This window comes from Periplaneta americana, chromosome 15, assembly GCF_040183065.1.
Source record: "Periplaneta americana isolate PAMFEO1 chromosome 15, P.americana_PAMFEO1_priV1, whole genome shotgun sequence".
NCBI classification, from domain to species: Eukaryota; Metazoa; Arthropoda; class Insecta; order Blattodea; family Blattidae; genus Periplaneta; species Periplaneta americana.
This window is the reverse complement of record NC_091131.1, coordinates 9,747,578-9,769,814: the sequence shown is the minus strand read 5'-3', so window position 1 is coordinate 9,769,814 and position 22,237 is coordinate 9,747,578. Positions and strand designations below refer to the sequence as shown.

Here is a 22,237-nt window from a genome sequence, read left to right as displayed (position 1 = left end):
TTGGTACTTGTGTGATAATTCTTATTGCTTTCTTCTGAATCAGTAGGACTTCAATAAGTTTATTACTGTTTCCCCCACACCAGAATTCCATGCTTTAATACCGGTATGCTATGAAAAATAGCAAAACAAACACTTCTTAGGTAGGGTACTGCCCAGGTATTTTGTCTCTAATTACTCTTTAGAGGTACAGGACTCTGGACAGTCTCCGAGAAATATATTCGATGTGGCAATCCCAGGTTAGTTTTGTATCAAGATGGATACCAAGTAATTTTACTGCCTTTTTTTCAGACCCTAGAGTAAGTACAATTATTAAGCTATTGTTATCTGTATGTAAAATACGTATTTCTCTTATTTTCAGATTGTTCTGGATGCATCAGCTGCTTTTGTCTGTTGTCTGCGTGTTCATGCTGTATATGCTTGTTACATACGTAAGAAGTAATAATATGTTTGGAGTAGGCACTAAATACATACCTGTGTATCTTAATTCAATGCTGTGACAGTCCTACCCAGATTATTCTGTTACTAGGTGATGAACATAAGGTAACAATATCGTAGCGTAAACATTTCTTCTGTAATTTCTAACTTCCGTAAGCAGATCCATACTGAATAAAGTTTAAAGATTATTAAACATGTTACAGCGTCTTTCATAATGATCATTATATGAAGTTACATGTATAAAGTATCGGTATTGCTATAATTAGAGTTCTATGGAAATAGTTATGACAACAGTACAAAGAAACAAAAAAATATGACAACAAGAGGAATCTGCAGATTGTTGAGAAATGCAATTGAATCGCACGTTTTAGAAATGAACTAAGTAAAAATTTTCTACTTTTCAGGAGAGCAAAATAACTTAATTTCATAAATAAATACCAATGTATAGGTGCCGTACTATAAATATGTTGTTGTTGTTGTTGTTGTTGTTTTCTAATGCCAGGCGTTTGACAATAAAGTCATTTGACCTTTTGTACTCCAATATTTTTCAAAGATATTATCATGGCCAGCCACTGAAGCACAGATTTTGAGGTGTTCCGAATCCATTTCTTGGTTTGAGTTGCACAATGGGCATAAATATAAACTTTATGTTAAAGATACAGGGAAAGGTTTAAGTAGATTCCTTTCCTTGCCAGTCAGTGCGTTTTGAAACTATAAATCATTTCATCAGTAAAAATAAAAATGGCAAATTTTGTCTTAGTTCCTTTCTAAAAAGTGCGGTTATAATATGTATTAAGTCGAATTCTACTTATAACTTGAATTTGTTAATGTACCATTACATTTTCAAAGCTCTGAGACATTTCACATGCTGTAAATAAAAGGGAACTATATAATGCCATTATCCGTTGTAACATTTCAAAGTTCATCAAAGCACTCCTGATTCCATAGTACTGGTACTGGAGGTCTTCATGTATGGAGTTCAGCTGTGTGTGTTCTCCTATTCCATGACATAGTGTGTGCTGCTAATTTCTGTACCAGTCCCAGTGGAGCGAAATCTGCTCTTTAGCCTCACATGAAGATATACATCTTGATTACACAACTTTTAACACTGTATCATTTCGGAATATGTATAATAAGACTTTCTTGTGTTAAATTCTAATGTACCTTGTTTACATTTTTCCACCTATTTATGGGTCATCTTCAGAAAAACACACCCCAATGAAATTCTCAACACACAACTCAATTTCAGAACACACACACTCTTTGACTCCACTTTACACCACACGAACACACCCTCACAGGAAACAAAACAAGAGGCATCAAGATCAGCAACGACCAGTTCTGAAGATGACCCATAAATAGGTCGAAACATGTAAACAAGGTACGTTAGAATTTAACACAAGAAAGTCTTATCATACATATTCTGAAGATATACTTTGAAGTTCTCAAAAATGGCAGCATTATAATATTTAATTTTAATTTGGTATGTAGGTGTAAGGGTTACCAACTAGTCAATATTTGACCGGTTGTTGTTGTTTAGTCAACTGTCCGAAGACAGGTCTGAACCTCACAAGTGATACCAACAATTATGAGGCAACTAGGTCAGGAGATAATGAGGTAGGATGGCCAGTTCCCTTCCCCTCTATTGCATACATCGCCGCTTAGCTACAAGTACACTAATCAGACTTCAGATGCATACAAAAAATTGTTCTTCCTCTGATACACATCATCAAGTGAGATGTACATACTGCCTGCTACTAAGATTTATTTCAAATCATCTGTCAAGTGAGGTTGACCACTGGGATCCGGAATTAACAAACATAAAAGATAAAGGGAAATGAAACGAGCAAAATAATGATTCGATTTGTACATTAAAACAAAAATTTACGTGTTAACATATAGATGATAGTGTAGAATTTGAAGAGAGGCCTTCAGAATTTCCATTACAATATTCTGAACCTCATAAAAGGGAATTTTAAAGGATTTAAGGATATTACATGTAAATTTTGGTAAATAACCCCTCGCTCCAAATAGTAAGCCTGCAACATCCCAGTTGTAAAGCGAAATGCCATATTTTTCACTGAGGTATGGAAGACAAGGTACACATTTAGCTCGCATGTCATCATTTATCTGCAGTACTTGATTCGTGTCTCGTTCAAAGCAAATCGTAGGGTCTAGATTACATATCAGCCAGAACCTCAATCAGAGACAATTTCATCAGTCTGGCCAGAAATTTTGGTAGTTCTCAATGTATGGCCAGCATCTGGTTTCAACCCCTTATGGTCCTATTTGTGGCTGGTACCTTTATGTGATAAGAGAGTTCGTAAAAAGACTAAAAGAGATTTTTCTGTATCACATGGGATATTTTAACCTTAAAATCACAGCTGCTAAAGATATGGGATTTTTCAAGTATTTTTCAACCTTAAAATTTAAAGATTCTACAGCAAAATGGAAGAAATTTTGTACTGGACAAAAACTAGTGCTTCAACTAGATGAAGATATAATCTATAATCAAATGTGCTTATTAAATGAAGTGGCTTCTTCTTTGTGAAAGATGAACCTTTGATAAGCGTTGGAAAGCACTGTAAATATTTCCAGGATTAGGGTGCCTCAGAGAAATCTCTGGTAGTTCAACACGGATTTGCTATTCCTGCAGATAATGCTTTCGTGGAGCATGTATTCAGCATCATAAATAACGTGTATGGAATGTTGAGAGAAATTGTTTAAGTGAGGAAATAATAAAAGCTAAACTCTGCATCAAGGAAAACCTTAAATTTAGTTGTGCAGAATTTTATCACTTTGTAGCAGTAGAAAAGTAAGTTCTAAAAAGTGTGGTATCAAGCTCCAAATACAAATTAAAAAATGAATTTGCAAAATTGTTATTTGTTGCTCATGTCAGATATCAAAATTATGTATACAAATATTACACACAAACCGAAAGTCTACCCATGGGATCACCCATTTCCAGCCAACTGGCAGAAATATTCTTACACCACATAGAACAGACATACATACTAAACAAAGACAACAACAAACACGCAGACAACATCATATATTGGCACAGATACGTAGATGACATACTAATACTATACAAAGGAAACAAAAGACAGATCCAACACATAAACAAAATACACCCAAAGCTACACTACACATTAGAAATTGAAAACAACAAATCCATAAATTTTCTAGACATCACAATAACAAAAGTAGACAACAAACACACATTCAAAGTATACAGAAAACCCACAACAACAACAACAACAACACACATACACAACACATCCAACCACCCAACACAACACAAACAAGATGCATTCCGAACAATGGTACACAGACTACTCAACATACCAATGAACCAACAGGATTACAACGAAGAACTAAACACACTCAAATACATAGCACAAGAAAACGGATACAACCCCAACATAATAGACAACATAATACGTAAGACAAAACAAAATCACAAAAAACATAAGAATTCAACACAAACACAAGAACACAAAAAATACATCACACTAACATACGAAAACAAAACACACACAAAATTACAACATCACATACAGAATAAATAACACTCTACAAAAACATCTCAACACACAAACAACACAAACAAACAAATACAACCACACAGCCGTATACAAACTCAAATGTAACACCTACAACAACTTCTACATAGGACAGACAGGCAGATCATTTCAAACACGTTACAAAGAACACATCAAAATTACAAAACACCTCCACATATGCAGAACACATCACAAATGCTGACCACACCCACAGAGACATCAACACAGACATGGAAATACTACACATCCAACCAAAAAGCCAGAAACTAAACCTACTAGAACAATATGAAATACACAGACACACGAAAACATACCCCAACGAAATTCTCAACACACAACTCAATTTCAGAACACACACACTCTTTGACTCTACATTACACCACACGAACACACCCTCACAGGAAACAAAACAAGAGGCACCAAGACCAACAACGACCAGTTCTGAGGATGACCCATAAAATGTCGAAACATGTAAACAAGGTACCGGTACATTAGAATTTAACACGAGAAAGTCTTATCATACATATTATGTATACAAATCAATTAAAAAAAACTGTTTCCTTAGTAGATTCTGTATTTAGTATATTAGGCATTCATCCAAACTTGCATCCGTAAAATTTGATTTACCAGAGTTAGCATCCCTGTGTGGTATGGCCTTCTTGAAGAACAAGAAATTGTCATAAGTGTAGTACCCTGACTGCAAGTAGAGAGCATTATTATGATTGAAAGTAGGCTTTTTGGGTAATCCACCGTGTCCTGGAACTTGACATTTCCAACGTTTTGGAACTACATACAGGTTCCATCATCAGGGTAAGACCAGGGATGTCTCCTACTATGTTGGTCTCGTTATGCCAGGCTATTCAGTCGTCCAAGTGGGGAGGCAATGAGTTTTTTAAAAACCATTTGTAACTAAGTAACTTATTATTATTATTATTATTATTATTATTATTATTATTATTATTATTATTATTACGGGTTACACCAGCTTCTTGTCTATGTGGATGACGTGAATATGTTAGGAGAAAATCCACAAACGATTAGGGAAAACGCGGAAATTTTACTTGAAGCAAGTAAAGCGATTGGGTTGGAAGTAAATCCCGAAAAGACTAAGTATATGATTATGTCTCGTGACGAGAATATAGTACGAAATGGAACTATAAAAACTGGAGATTTATCCTTCGAAGAGGTGGAAAAATTCAAATATCTTGGAGCAACAGTAACAAACATAAATTACACTCGGGAGGAAATTAAACGCAGAATAAATATGGGAAATGCGTGTTATTATTCGGTTGAGAAGCTTTTGTCATCCAGTCTGCTGTCAAAAAATCTGAAAGTTAGAATTTATAACAGTTATATTACCGGTTCTGAATGGTTGTGAAACTTCGACTCTCACTTGGAGAGAGGAACATAGGTTAAGGGTGTTTGAGAATAAGGTGCTTAGGAAAATATTTGCGGCTAAGAGGGATGAAGTTACAGGAGAATGGAGAAAGTTACACAACGCAGAACTGCACGCATTGTATTCTTCACCTGACATAATTAGGACCATAAAATCCAGACGTTTGAGATGGGCAGGACATGTAGCACGTATGGGCGAATCCAGAAATGCATATAGAGTGTTAGTTGGGAGACCGGAGGGCAAAAGACCTTTGGGGAGGCCGAGACTTAGATGAGAAGATAATATTAAAATGGATTTGAGGGAGATAGGATATGATGGTAGAGACTGGATTAATCTTGCTCAGGATAGGGACCAATGGCGGGCTTATGTGAGGGCGGCAATGAACCTCCGGGTTCCTTAAAAGCCAGTAAGTATTATTATTATTATTATTATTATTATTATTATTATTATTATCATCATCATCATCATCATAATCATCATTATCATCAGCATATAAGTAAATCACAGTAAAAATAAAACGATTACTGTATTGAAAAAGTGGCCCACTCTTCCCTTACTGGTACTATACCTGTTATAGGTCAGTGTTTGTAGGCTTGCACACACATGAACACACACATATTTCCATTGGAGACAAGTAAATTGTCAAACTGTATTCAATTACAGATTATTAGCATATAATAATAATAATAATAATAATAATAATAATAATAATAATAATAATAATAATAATAATAATAATAATAATAATTCAATCTTCCTCAACTTGGTGAGGTTGCCAAAGACAAAGGATGTGAAACAGTAACATTTAAAATGATATTAAAAATGTCTTACAAGAAATTTCTTTACGGGTACAATAAACTAAAATTTGCAGTGGATAATATTTCACATAATTAAAATTTATAAAAAATACAGATAAAAAATAGACTGAGAAAATTCAACTGTAATTTGAATTGAAATACAAGTGTCGCCGTAAAATCTGCAGAGAAACCTTCAAAGCTATAACAGAAATTTCCTTAATTGTTGTTGTTGGGACTCCAAATTTATGACAGAATGACACAAATTGTTTTGTTATGGCCCCTCTAGCGCCCATCATTAATCTGATGACTTCTATATCCCTGAGTTTATATGATGTTTTGTAATAAGGGATAGTGGGTTAATGAATAGTCCTTTTCTGTAGATTAACCTCCTCAGGTTGATTCTGATGCGTCTCGAATCTGATGCGATTAAAGAGTAATGGAATGGAGAAAAATTCTCTCCGGCACCGGGATTTGAACCCGGGTTTTCAGCTCTACGTGCTAATGCTTTATCCACTAAGCCACACCAGATACCCATCCCGGTGTTGGACAGAATCGTTCAGTTTAAGCTACAACTCTTGGGTTCCCTCTAGTGGCCGCCCTCTGCACTACGTCATAGATGTCTATAACGTAGGACTGAAGTCCACACATGTGCTGAGGTGTACTCGTTATGAGTGACTAGTTGGCCGGGATCTGAGAGAATAAGCGCTGTCTTAAATCACGAAGTGATTTATGCCGGAGAGAATTTTTCTCCGTTCCATTACTCTTTTCATCGTATAATGACGCAGAATATCTGCATGGAAATATCATATGTACTTCGGTACATTAAAATAATATCGAACCTGATGGTCGGATCCAGAATATAACCTTTTGTCTCTCCAGGTTTAAATGTTATAATATCAATATGCCGATGACTTCCAGTATCCGCTATTCCATGGACTTCTTCATAAGTAGTGTAGCCATTGGACTTAAGGCATGTTGCGATTACAGATCTGATTTTGTGATGTCTGCTGTTACGAAGAATTTCGCCAAATGGGCATGAACCCAAGACATGAGCCAAAGTTTCAACCTCACTGTGGCATCGCCTACAGTGATTATTGTCTTGAGTTCTGCCTGAAGTTGGAGTATTTGTGAGTCGGAAGGTGGGCCTTTCCAAGACATACTGTAGATTTATCCCTTCAAAATATATTCTTGTATGATTCTCACTGTTTAAGAGAAATGGGTAAAACATTACCTTTAGTGGCCACTACTCAACAGAGCTAAGTGATAGGAGGCCGAGAACTAGGACAAGGTTACAGTGGGTTAGAGGAGGGGATAGCTAAGGGACAACCTTGTCTTAGCCCTTGGCCTTCTGTCAATTAGCTGTCTCCTCATTTATAATAAATAAATAATAAATAAATTTAGCCCGTACACATCCCCTAAGGGCAAGGGCCTCCTGTTGTCACAGGGAATTGCTCATAAGTAGGCTCCTAAGGTGAGCGAGTCCTTGGGAGCTTGGTCATATTACTGATATTTATTCGTTTCACTGTTCCTGACTTCCCTCTTCAATCATTTCTACAATACTCATCCCCCACACTTCCTCATATCACTTCACACGGATTACACTCACTGTCGTTGACTTCCTGTCCTATCTGGTGCTTGCGGATTCATTTTTTTATTTTTTTTTTATTTTATTGGGTTATTTTACGACGCTGTATCAACATCTCAGGTCATTTAGCATCTGAATGAAATGAAGGTGATAATGCCAGTGAAATGAGTCCGGGGTCCAACACCGAAAGTTACCCAGCATTTGCTAGTATTGGGTTGAGGGAAAACCCCGGAAAAAATCTCAACCAGGTAACTTGCCCCAATACGGGATTCGAACCCGGGCCACCTGGTTTTGCGGCCAGACACGCTGACCGTTACTCCACAGGTGTGGACTTGTTGATTCATGTTTGGTGCTAGCTGCCTCCATACTTTTCTGTCTTGTGCCACTCTTGACCATTGACTTCCCGCTCTGGTTCTGAAGTAGTCGACCCACCTGGTTTTTTGTCATCCCATGTGCCGTCGTCCTTCTCTCGGGTCCCACATTGTGGTGCGATTCGTCCATTTCTGGTGATCCATACGTGCTACGTGGCCGCCCCATTTCCATTTTAGGTTTTCTGCCCTTTCTACCACATCGCGCATTTTTGTCCTTCTTCTTATTTCCTCGTTTCTGAGTCTGTCTCTTAGTGAAACATCTAGAATCTTCCTTTCCATTCTCCTTTGACAAACCTGTAGCTGTTTTTTCTGTTTTTCTGTCAAGGACCACGTTTGACAGCCATAGAGTAATGTCGGCATGACACATTTGATCTAACCCACTCCAATCTCGTCACAGTCCTCAACGTTCTGCATATTGTTAGTGCTGTTGTTGTGGCTGCTAGAGGTAATGTCTACCGAGGGGGTAAGTTTGAGCAATTAGAAATAATTGATGTTGTCAAAGGGGAATGTGAGGTGGTAGTGTTGATTACAAGAATTTAATTCACGTCCCTTGTTACCATTTATTTACACTGTAAAGAATGTTGTCACATAATAATACAAATAGTTATTCACTTCATTTACAATATATGTGGCAGTTCCATTATAAAACCATTGTATAGTGTCATGAGATATGCGTTCACAGTGATAAGTGAAGATAGTAATGCATGAAACTGGCACAGCGGGTGTAGTGGCACTTGTATCCAGGGTGTAAATAGTACAGCTCAGCTGACTATACAGAAAATTAATGTTCTGGAAGGTTGCCTCCCAAAGGTGTTTGTCATCTAATCTATAGGTCTACTGCACTTTGGAGGACAATTTATTTTTATCATGTCGGTAGTAACCTAGCAGTAGTTTTTGTGAAATGTGACTGATTGAAACTCCAGCTGAACATATCACAGAAGAAAGTTCGAGAAAATTCCCAAGCTTATCGTTCTGAGGTGACTCATTGTGATGGCTCCTTTGAGCGATCACCTGCAAAATAGTTTATCTTAAAAGCTTTATTATGGTTGAAAAATATGTTTTTCCTGCATTTCTTTCATATAAACATGACTGAGATGTAGAGTGACTGCCCAAGCATTGTAGCAATGAGTGCTGAACAATTGTGCTATGTGTTTAGTTATTGCTTTCTTTCATGGTCTCTCTCTCTCTGTCTGAATGCTATTTTCAAAACTTTGTGTCTCTAAACTTCTCCAGCATTAATTACCCACTTTACTTGTTTTTTTTTTTTTTTTTTTAATGGCATCAACATATTTAATAAACTACCGGCACCATTGGAGGCGAGAAAGGTACCAATAAATAGGTTTAAGTCCTGTGTATATAGATGGTTGCTGAATTGACCTTTCTATTCAATGCATGAATTCATGGAGTGTGATGTAAATATTATATTTTAGAAATGTAAGCCTTTATATTTTAAATTTTCTCTTTGTATTTTAATTTTTCTCCATGTTGAATCTTTCGTACACTACTTTAACACTTGAATATAAATAATTGATTAAATGGCGATTTTACTCGTGTTAATTATGTAAGCATGTGCGGCTTACAGCTGTTTCGGTGCTATTCGACACCATCCTCAGAGCCTACTAGATCTCAGCACTATCTCAACTTCGCTGCCTGTTGTGTGGGTGCGTTCGTGTGATGAAGAGTTGTGTCAAATAGTGTGTGTGTTCTGAAATTGAAACAGCTGTAAGCCGCACATGCTTACATAATTAACACGAGTAAGATCGCCATTTAATCAATTATTTAATTTTTCTTTTTGTCTTTGTATAAATGTGTCAATCTGCATCATACTCTCTTTATTTGTCAGTGTTTCTGTATTTTCTTACATTTTTTTAGATTTGTCTATGTTTATTAGTGCTAAATTTATTTGTTTGTACGTGTGTGAGTGTATGTGTGCATGCATATATTGCAGTATGCAATCTGACGATATCATATTCAGGTTTTGTATACTGGTTTATGACAAATAAATAAATATTATTCATCTTGATTACACAACTTTTAACACTGTATCACTTCGGAATATGTATGATAAGACTTTCTTGGTTAAATTCTAACATACCTTGTTTACATGTTTCGACCTCTTATGGGTCATCCTCAGAACTGATCGTTGTTGATCTTGGCACCTCTTGTTTTGTTTCCGTGAGGGTGTGTTCGTGTGGTGTAATGTAGAGTCAAAGAGCGAGTGTTTTCTGAAATTGAGGTGTGTGTTGAGAATTTGCCCTCACAGGAAAAAAACAAGAGGTGCCAAGACCAACAACGACCAGTTCTGAGGATGACCCATAAAAGGTCGAAACATGTAAACAAGGTACGTTAGAATAACACAAGAAAGTCTTATCATACATATTCCTAATTATTATTATTATTATTATTATTATTATTATTATTATTATTATTATTATTATTATTACCGGTATTATTTATTTTTGCTTCTGTTTTAATCTTTTGTAATGACTTTCCTAAATATTTAGTTTTATTAGTAGGCCTATGGTATGAGATATACAGGCCTACTTCGTTATTATAGGAATATTCTCTTTTTTATCAAGGAATCTGCATAAAAAGCTGTTTGTTTTGTAGACCTATACTGTTTACACCCTGAATACCCATAGCTTGCTGTCCAGTGTAAATGTAATATACTACTCTAGAAACATAAAATAAAAAAATGTAGACCCTCATAATGTAAGAAAATGTGTATGATGATGATCATGCCAGTGATTTGGTGAATGTCAAAATATTAACACTATTTAATGACTGGAAGCTGCCTCTAATGTAGTATATCACCATAACAAATAAAATAATAAAAAACAATAACATTGATATCAATGCAGATATGTTGATTTTGCCCTCAACAAAATGACAATCTGCGAGGGAACTGTTGCTGCCAGTACTCTATAGTTATGTAGGCTTATTTGAGCAATGTTGTAACAATACTTAAGTCAAGACTTAAGCTTATTTCAGTGCTATAGACTCACGGGTAATACACATGCACAACTTATCTTCATTACCCATTCTTTGAAGTTGCTGAATTTTGGGTTATAATTATTTCACTGCTGTTAATAATTACACGATTCAATTATTTTTTAAACCAACATCAAATTTCTTACAGAATAAATGGAAAAATTATCTGCAGTATTTATAAGTGGTTGCATCCATTTTCAGAAGTTTTTATCCTTATGGGTTAAAATAATTATTCGAACAGGTCAGTGTAAATACATCATTAAGTTAATTCTTTTTTGTATTTTTTTATTTAGCCTACTTATTTTTTAGTTATAATTTTGTATTTCATTTTTGTCATTATGAAATATTATAGGTTAGTATATAACCTATTGATACTTGGTATTCTTTCTATTTATAAAGAGTTATATAAAATTGTTATTAAATAACAAAAATTCTTCTCTATCACTTCACGATGACAATATTGATGCAACTCACAAACATGTGTTACTCTGAGCAGAAATTATTTCATAAATCTATAAATTACAGGATTAAATTTTACCTTTTATTGCAAACTTAGGATTCATGTTCATATTCTATTATTATTTAACTCCTGAATATGTTGGTAATACTGTTAAATATGTATTTATAGATAAACGCGAAATCAAGTGACAACAAAGGTACCTATGTACATTCTTTGGCCATGAAGGATATCGCTAGTCATTTGGTGAAATTGTAGTTTACATTCCCAAACAAACACAACTTTCTCACAAGTTAAACATGGCCATTGTCATGTCTGCCCATAGAATGCTATTGTTTTGGGGACAGCGGTTAAGTCTCGAGTAATTACATTGTGGTAAACCATGACTGAACCTCGTTTTTCAAGAGGTCGTGATGTGAGGTGACTCATGTAGATGGTCGTAAATTGTAACTTCATTAATGACCCAGTGTCATCTTCGATCCTCCGGATGATACAATGTAGCCAACCATGTTGAACATGCCTTTGATTGCATCTAAGATATTTTCTGACCATGATGCAAGTGTCCAAAGCAGAAGGCCCCAGAAGATCAGCTTGGCTATCACATCCACCCAGTACATGCTGAAACAAGACAGTCAATGAAAAAATAATTTTCTATTACATTTGTATTTTTAATTTTTAATGTAATACAGGGTTTTCAGAAACTTCAGAAAAGAATATGGGACACTCAGCACTGATTAAAAAATATTTATGAACTTGGTTCAGTATTAACACGTGAAAGTGATCACCATAAATTATATTTCTCAGTTATATAGGTAGGCTATTGTTAAATGTTGTCTAATCAAGATGTACGTTTATATTTTTCATCATGCTTCTCCTTACCGGTATTATCATTGAACAGATTAAAACAATAGTATTAAATCAAATTAAATACTATTATCGAAAATAAATTACTTAAGGAATAAAGTCCACACCTGTGGAGTAACGGTTAGTGCGTCTGGCCGCGAAACCAGGTGACCCAGGTTCGATTCCTGGTCGGGGCAAGTTACCTGGTTGAGGTTTTTTCCGGGGTTTTCCCTCAACCCAATATGAGCAAATGCTGATAACTTTCGGTGCTGGACCCCGGACTCATTTCACCGGCATCACCTTCATTTCATTCAGACGCTAAATAACCTAAGTTGATAACTTACTTACTTACTTATTGGCTTTTAAGGAACCCGGAAGTTCATTGCCGCCCTCACATAAGCCCGCCATTGATCCCTATCCTGAGCAAGATTAATCCAGTCTCTACCATCATATCCCACCTCCCTCAAATCCATTTTAATATTATCCTCCCATCTACGTCTCGGTCCTCCCAAAGGTCTTTTTCCCGCCGGCCTCCCAACTAACACTCTATATGCATTTCTGGATTCGCCCATACGTGCTACGTGCCCTGCCCGTCTCAAGCGTCTGGATTTAATGTTCCTAATTATGTCAGGTGAAGAATCCTAAGTTGATAAAGTGTCGAAAAATAACCTACTAAAATAAATTAAGGAATAAATTGAACAAAATGAATTGAAAATTAATCCTTACAAAACAGTTTCACCTGAGAATAACTCTTATAAATCAATTACTTGTACAGTATTTTTTTGAAGAATGGATTTCTTGAAACAATAATTGTGTTTCGAAAAACGTATTATGTGTCCTTTCTCGTGTTAAATTTTACATTACTTCGTTAACATGTTTCAGCCTGTTATCGGCCATCTTCAGAACGGTTGTTGCTGGTCTTGGCACCTTTTCTTTGTGTTTCCTGTGGGGGTGTGTTTGTGTAGTGTAATGTGGAGTTAAAGAGTGTGTATGTTCTGAAATTGAGTTGTGTGTTGAGAATTTCGTTTGGATGTGTTTTTGTGTGTATATATATTTCATCTCAAGCAGCAGAAATAACTAAAATGCTCTCTCAATTAATATCACTCAATAAAAGAATTGTATTCCAATGGATACCATCCCATTGTGGAATCCTGGGAAACGAGAATGCAGATGCTTTAGCAAAGAAGGGCAGCACTGCTACTTACAGACCTGTTACTAAATCTACGTATTACTCTGTGAAGAGATTTATTAAATCTACATACTTAGACTTCAACAAACAAAATTTGATAACACATTCTCAAGGGAAAAAATGGAACTCTCTGCATCATAATCTACAGTTAATTCCCGATTTACCACGAAAATCGTCTGTAGCTGTATTTAGATTGGCAACAGGCCATGATTGTTTGGCCAAACACCTGCATAGAATTGGAATATATCAGTCCCCTAACTGCCCATTGTGCAACTCAAACCAAGAAATGGATTCGGAACACCTCAAAATCTGTGCTTCAGTGGCTGGTCATGATAATATCTTTGAAAAATATTGGAGTGCAAGAGGTCAAATGACTTTATTGTCAAACGCCTGGCATTAGAAAACAACAACATATTCCCAGTTTTGTTTTTTTCAGTCCTTTATTTTTAAATACGGTGCAAAAACATGACCTGAAGATCTCTTTCGGAACAGTGGGACACATTAGCAATATAGGAATGTTCCTGTATCTTACGGGACATATGGGAACCGTAAATGTATGTATCCAGAGTTGTTTGTATCCTTTTGATATTTTCTATGTATTTTGTCTTTGATGTTTTCTATGTATTTTGTTTATGCAGCTCTGGATGTCAAATGATAATTCACATATTATTGATAATGAATAAATCCTCAATAAAGAAAACTGACTAAAATAAAACTGCAAATCTAATACCTGATTCTATTCATGAGCTACCTCCAGAAACAAATCTTGAAAATGACTTTTATATTCGATTATCACTACTTACAGACCTGTTACTAAATCTACGTATTACTCTGTGAAGAGATTTATTAAATCTACATACTTAGACTTCAACAAACAAAATTTGATAACACAATCTCAAGGGAAAAAATGGAACTCTCTGCATCATAATCCACAGTTAATTCCCGATTTACCACGAAAATCGTCTGTAGCTGCATTTAGATTGGAAACAGGCCATGATTGTTTGGCCAAACACCTGCATAGAATTGGAATATATCAGTCCCCTAACTGTCCATTGTGCAACTCAAACCAAGAAATGGATTCGGAACACCTCAAAATCTGTGCTTCAGTGGCTGACCATGATAATATCTTTGAAAAATATTGTAGTGCAAGAGGTCAAATGACTTTATTGTCAAATGCCTGGCATTAGAAAACAACAACAACATATTCGATTATCAGTTAAACTTTACCATGACATTCAAATGCCAATAGGACTAAAGCTTCATGGTACAGTACAGTAAATGGATTTAGAAAACAAGCATTTCATGAAGTCTTGAACTCACATTTTCATATGTCTTCTGGCTGCTGGCAGTGTTTCAAGGGGTTCGTTGAGGATATACTGACGAGCCGCCAGGATGCAGTCCGTAATATATATGTCGAGGTCCAGTTCGTCCCCGTCAATTTTGAAGCATCTTCTTTCCCGCTCATTAATTATTTTTCTTAACTGCACAACGTTTTCATTCTTGAAGTCCCACTGATTGTTCGCGTAGTATTCAAACACTTCAAAGCCTTTGTTGATTCTGCGCTGTACACGTAACAGCCTGCAATATACATTTTTTATTAATATTAAAAATAAGGTTGATTACCAAAATTACGGTTCTACAACACAAACTTAATTAATTAGTCAACACATGTTGGTAATTATTCATTAACACTAGTAATTATTCATTAACACTACAACATAACATGTTGGTAATAGTCTTTTTTCCCCATTTTCAACCAAGTTGAAAACACAAACAAGTTTCCTGTCCAAAGTCACGGAAATAAAAACAGAATTGAATCTCCCTAAATCTAAAGAAAACATTTTAAACAGAGAAAACCCTCTAACCTTCGAACCAATTAACATTCAACTAGATTTAGAAGAACCAGTTACAAAATCTGAAACTTCCAAACCTGTAATAAAAGCGCTGGCATTGGAAGCTGTGAACAATAGATACCCACCAGAAGAATGGTTACATATCTACACAGATGGGTCTACTATCGATAACAACTCAGGATCAGGAATTACGTGTGAGTTATTCTCATTTTATCAACCAGCAGGATATCATACAACAAATTTTGATGCGGAAATAATGGCTATTCATATCTCACTCCAACACCTACTATACAGAATAGATAAATTTCAAAATGCTGTCATTCTCTCTGGTTCTAAAGCAGCATTATATGCAATAAATTCATATAAAATGATGTCAATCCAAATTAAAGAATGTCACAAAATGACCCAACAACTTCAAAAACTACAGAAAAGAATTCAATTGCAATGGATACCTACACATTGCGGAATTGCTGGAAATGAATCTGCTGACTTTCTTGCCAAAAAAGGATCCAATTTAATTCAGAATATAAATACAAGCCTGCCTTTTACATCCATCAAAAGACTAATTAAAAATAAATATAAAATCAAGCAAAACCAAGCACTATGTACCAAAGCCAAAGATAAAAAATGGAGCATGTTAATAAAAAAAAACAGAAATTATTCCAGAAATCCCACGTAAATCTGCAGTAGCAAAATTCAGACTGCTTACAGAACGCGATTATTTGGCCAAACACTTGAATAAAATAGGAATTTACACAAATACAAATTGCCCTCTATGCAACAAAGAAGAAGAAATGACTGAAGATCATGTCATAACCTGTGAAGTTCTACCTGATGGATCCACCACAGAGAAATATTGGAGAGCAAGAACGCTAATGGCTTCGTTGCCAAAGCCCGGCATTAGATAACAACACATGTTGGTAATTATTCATTAACACTACGTTATTTCATACCATGTTCATCCTCCTCCAGTCTTGACACTGAATTGCTAGCTATTGATGCTGCTCTTCAGTGTGTTACTCAAATTTCTGAAAAATCTATTTGCATACTTACCAACTCCAAGGGGGCTATATTTAACATAATTAAGTATGTACCAAACCTATATGCACATAGAATTATTCCAATTCAGAAACAACTAAGTAAACTAAAAGAACTCCAAAAGGAAATAACATTTCAATGGATACCTAGTCATTGTGGTATACCTGGAAAGGAGAAAGTCGATAATATTGCAAAACAGGCAACATATTTGCAACCAACACCTCTTCAAGTGATATCTCTATCCAGTGCTTTTGCTTCAGTAAAGTCTCATTTTACAAACCTATGGATCAACAATTGGCTCTCTTCTGACAAAGGAAAAATTTTACAGTCTGTACAAAAGAAACCAAATGACCTGGAAATGTACAAAAACTTGCCCAGACATGTTCAAACATTTTTAACAAGAGCCAGAACAGGTCACATTGTCACTCAATTGTACCTACACCTACGGCCACAAAGTCATTTAATATGCGCTCCTGCATACATATGACGTGTATCGTCTCAAATGCAGGTAGTAAGGCTGTAAAACAGTACTACGAGAGGGGTTTGGCCAGCGCCATGGATCGTGTCCCAGCATGGCTCAGTTGGTAAAGAGCGCTCAGCGCGCAGAGCTGAGAAGTCCTGGGTTCGATTCCTAGTGCCGGTACGAATTTTTCTCGTATTTATCAGTAATTGTACCTACACCGATTTCACCTTTCTGATAATCCTACTTGTCTGTGGTGTAATAATCATGATGAAGATCTGGAACACATTCTTCTATACTGTCCATCCATAAACCACAAAAGAAGTAAATTAAAATCATCAGTACCAGTTGCAGAAGACACAGCCCTGCAGTATATATTGACTACACCCCAACTCTGGCTACTAGCAACAGGCATCTATAATGAACACCGATCAAAATACCCCTCATTTCTCGTTTTTTTTTATTTTATTGGGTTATTTTACGACGCTTTATCAACATCTAGGTTATTTAGCATCTGAATGAAATGAAGGTGATAATGCCAGTGAAATGAGTCCGGGGTCCAGCACCGAAAGTTACCCAGCATTTGCTCGTATTGGGTTGAGGGAAAACCCCGGAAAAAATCTCAACCAGGTAACTTGCCCCGACCGGGATTCGAACCCGGGCCACCTGGTTTCGTGGCCAGACGCGCTGACCATTACTCCACAGATGTGGACTCATTTCTCGTGAAAAACAACAACTGAATAGACTACAGTGGTCCACACCTGTGGAGTAACAGTCAGCACGTCTGACTGCGAAACCAGGTGGCCCGGGTTCGAATCCCGGTTGGGACAAGTTACCTGGTTGAGGTTTTTTCCGGGGTTTTCCCTCAACCCAATATGAGCAAATGCTGGGTAACTTTCGGTGCTGGACCCCGGATTCATTTCACCGGCATCATCACCTTCATTTCATTCAGACGCTAAATAACCTAGATGTTGATACAGCATCGTAAAATAACCCAATGAAAAAAAAGAAAGACTACAGTGGACTATAGTGGACTTTATGTTGTCAGCAAACAGCTGGATACATTAAGAAGATTGATTGATTCATCCATTATAGTAAGATGGAGTATATGTGTAGGCTATAGGCAAAGAAGTTTCCAATTCTGTAATAAATAATAAGGAAATATGACAGTTTTAAACATCTTGGCTCATGTATAAGCTCAATGGGCACGTGCCACAAGGATATAGCTACTGTAGATAGCAAAATTGCTTTGGGAAGACAGGCAACAAAAATTTTGCATGGAGTAATATGGAACAAGAATATTTCAAACGTAAGTAAAAAAAAAAAAATGTTTCGTAGATTAGTAGAAAATATAATGTTGTGTGGAGCTGAAACGTAGCCAGTGACACAAAAAATAAGACACAGAATAAGAACTGTAGAATTAGGTTATATGAGAAGAAGTTTACAACTCACAAGGAAAGAGCATTCCAAGCCTTTGGCGTGAGACGAACTCGATAGCTCAGTGGTAGAGCGCCTGACCGGAGAACAGGAAGTCCTGCTCGAGGTTGTGAAAATTTTTCTTTCATACCATGGCATGATTATGACTATAATAGTATTTAAATTCATTAATATGTCACATCAACGGACGTGTATACATCACCAAACATCGTAAGATGTAGATTACATTTGAAAAGAAGAGAACAAATTTGGGACAAAATGGAAATAAATTGCTCTATAACAAGAAAGTTAGAAAATAAACAATTTTATTACAATGGTATGGACATGTGAAGAGAATGCCAGGAGAACGATAGCCAAAACAAATTCTGCAATATTCTCCGAAAGGTACAACAAGAAGAGGAAGACCCACAATGAAATGGAAATCCCATATCATAAATGCAATGGAGGACTGAGGTCTACAAACAGGAGATTGGAATGATTGGCAACTTTCAAAACAAAAGACAAACTCCTAAAGGTGAAAAGTCTAAGAAGAAGAAGAAGAAGAAGAAGAAGAAGAAGAAGAGCAATAGGATTCGCCATAGATTACCTGAGATTCGTCTTACAGTTGGGGAGAACCTCTGAAAGAACCCAATCAGGTAATCAGCCCAAATGGGAATTGAACTTTATCATATCCAGCAGTTAAGAGATTAATCAACTCAAAATGTCAAGATACAATATCACACCATTTCCACGAAATTTCAAATAATAAAATATGTGAGGGTCTAAATGTACAACTAAATGCAATTCCTGAGTATACAAGGAAAAGTCCAGTTGCATCCTTTTGATTACCGACAGGGCATCACTATTTTTCATAACACTTGAACAAAATAGGAATTGTAATCTTCATCTTACGATGTTTGGGTGACGTATATACGTCCGTTGATGTGACATATTAATGAATTTAAATACTATTATAGTCACAATCATGCCATGGTGTGAAAGAAAAATTTCACAACCTTGAGCGGGAATCGAACCTGCGACTTCCTGTTCTTCGGTCAGGCACTATGGACAGTACTCTATAACAGAGTCGCCAGTATGAAAGGATAATTCCGAGCCTTTGGCGTGAGACGAACTCGATAGCTCAGTGGTAGAGCTCCCGACCGGAGAACAGGAAGTCGCAGGTTCGATTCCCGCTCGAGGTTGTGAAATTTTTCTTTCATACCATGGCATGATTGTGACTATAATAGTATTTAATTCATTCAAAAATAGGAATTATTTCTTCACTACCTTGCTTATTGTGCAGTTTTCAGGAAAAAATAGATCAGAATCATCTTCAGCGATGTCCGGCCCTTTCCTCTAAACCCACAATGTGTGAGAAATATTGGAGAGCAAGAGAGAATCGTGTAGGACTATTTTCAAAAAACTACAAATAATGCCCATGGCTTGTCAGCATATCTTTCCATTAATAATCTTCCTCGTGAAAACTTTGTAACTAATTCAACAGTTCATAGCATAAATACACGTCAAGAAAATGACTTTCATACTCCATCGGTTAGTCTATCGTGCTATCAAAAAGAAGTGCGTTATATGGCAGTAAAAATGTTTAATAGCCTCCCTATGGATATAAAAAATGAAACTCAAAACATAAAATTATTTAATGCCAAATTAAAGAAGTACCTAATTTCTCACGGCTTCTATTTTGTAGCTGAATTCATGACATTCAATAACACTTTATGAAATTGATACTAAAACTTTGTCTCCATTTTGAATCTTGCGTACACCACTTTTAACACTTGAATATAATTAATTGATGAACTAGTGGACTTACTCGTGTTAAATATGAAATATTTGTCGGCTTACAACTGTTTCAGTGCTTCACGCACACTAAAACACACCCCGATCACATCCTCAACACACAGATCAATTTCAGTACACACACACTATTTGACACCACACTTCAACACCTTCCAACAATAAAACACACCCTCCTAACAGGCAGAGAAGTTCGAGATGACGCCGCGATCTAGTAGGCTCTGATGATGGTGCGTGAAGCACTGAAACAGCTGTAAGCCAGACAAATATTTCATATTTAACACGAGTAAGTCCACTAGTTCATTAATTAATTAAAACTTTGTGTTGTACTGGTAGACTATATTGTAAATCTCGTCTGTATATATTTTCATCTAGACTGTGACTATAAATTAAGACTTTATAATAGTATTAAGTTTTTTGACTTGTTCCATATTCTAGCTGTAAGCAATGTATGAATACCATGGAATGTTAATAAATACAATACAATACAGTACAATGACTTATTGCCAAGAACTCAGCATTAGTTAACATCAACACATTTTTTGCTATACTTGAAAGCTGTTACATATCTGTCCTCTTAACCAATATGTTTTGTATTGGAATTATTGTACTTACACTGGTTTGTTTCCTGACAAGAAGATGAGTGTGTCTAATAGGATTGCAGGTAAGAGGTGGAAGAAAAACACGCAAATATTGTGAAGCAATTTGCTCTTCTTCATGCTGCCTCCTGGATACCAGACCACTCCGTTGAGTGGCACCTTCTCTGTGACAATGCGGCGTCCTCTGTCTATGATCTCTGCCCATGTGATTTGAAATTCTGAACTCGATGTGAGATGGTACACTCGATTACCATGATTTCTGTAACAATCAGGTTCCATTATATTTTATTGCAATATTATGTAATGTATTCTTATAATAATAATAATAATAATAATAATAATAATAATAATAATAATAATAATAATAATAATAATAATAATAATATATTTATTTATTTATTTTTATTTATAATTTACTAATATTTATTGTGCTATACAACAGCCTGGGACCAATAACAGCTCAATATAAGATAAAATTTAGGATAAGATTAACTGTGAAAAAAAGGAATTACAATAATAATAATAATAATAATAATAATAATAATAATAATAATAAACTATTTATTTACTATTTACTAATATTTAATGTGCTGTACAACAGCCAGGGGCCAATAACAGTTCAGCACAAGACAATTCATTACAACAACATTAATAATGATAGAAATTACAATAAAAGTACATAGAAATAATTATTAAAATATGATAATTGAAAATGAAAGATGGAATCTTATAAATGAATATAATACAAATGATAAAAAAGATAACGAGAAGAATAATGCAATACGTATCTAAACAAAAGACATAAATTAATAACAATTGACAAACTCCTAAAAGTATATACTACGGTACACATTAAATGGATCCAAGTTCAATCCATGCAAATTGGCAAATTTCATACATCTGCAGACAGGAGAGAGAGAGATTTAGAATTTCTATTGTAAAAAATTTTATGAATTCTTAAATCCTTAGCAGGAATACGAAGACTGGTATTGCTTAAAAAGGATTCACAATCAATATCACCCTTAATGACTTTACAAAAAAATAAATAATCAAGATTTTGACGTCTGGAAAATAATCTACAACAACTAAAATATTTCCAGTTAACCTCATATTATTAATCAACGAAATTAGGTAAAAATAAATAAGAACATGAGGAAATAAATTTTCTTTGAATACCGGTATTCTCAAATTTAGCACTGTCAATGGAATTAATGGAGTTTCATACTACAGATGCATACTATTATTCAAGCTTGGATCTAACCATTGTAATTATAGTAGGTATAAAATTAATTAATAGACACATAGGAGTGGAAAAAGAACAAGTTATAGATTTAATTAGACCAAGCATTCTTAATGAATGGGTAGCCTATAAATATATTGCACATAATCATGGAAATACAATTTAGAATCAAGGTTGAATTGTTGTGTA

At 35.5% G+C, this 22,237-nt stretch overlaps 2 protein-coding genes and 1 long non-coding RNA gene across 4 annotated transcripts in view; 1 reads left to right on the top strand and 2 right to left on the bottom strand.

The window, feature by feature from the left end:
• The window catches only part of LOC138714621 (putative fatty acyl-CoA reductase CG5065), a 57,596-nt gene extending 55,833 nt beyond the window's left edge, over window positions 1-1,763 (top strand). For both annotated transcript variants that reach the window (XM_069846650.1, XM_069846651.1), the window contains one exon: window positions 359-1,763. In XM_069846650.1, coding sequence (XP_069702751.1) covers window positions 359-497 — 139 coding nt within the window. In that variant the 3' untranslated portion in view covers window positions 498-1,763. The remainder of the gene's footprint in view (window positions 1-358) is intronic.
• A 6,933-nt stretch (window positions 1,764-8,696) lies between these two features.
• LOC138714618 (fatty acyl-CoA reductase 1-like) overlaps window positions 8,697-22,237 on the bottom strand; it is a 167,008-nt gene continuing 153,467 nt past the window's right edge. The window contains exons 7-9 of the mRNA XM_069846647.1: window positions 20,825-21,067; window positions 14,951-15,208; window positions 8,697-12,216 (exon numbers count right to left, since the gene is read on the bottom strand). Coding sequence (XP_069702748.1) covers window positions 12,054-12,216; window positions 14,951-15,208; window positions 20,825-21,067 — 664 coding nt within the window. The 3' untranslated portion in view covers window positions 8,697-12,053. The remainder of the gene's footprint in view (window positions 12,217-14,950; window positions 15,209-20,824; window positions 21,068-22,237) is intronic.
• On the bottom strand, window positions 16,789-17,681 carry LOC138714619 (uncharacterized). Its single transcript, XR_011336048.1, has 2 exons — window positions 17,203-17,681; window positions 16,789-16,963 (listed from the first exon to the last, which is right to left on the bottom strand). It is a non-coding gene; the product is annotated as an uncharacterized lncRNA (long non-coding RNA).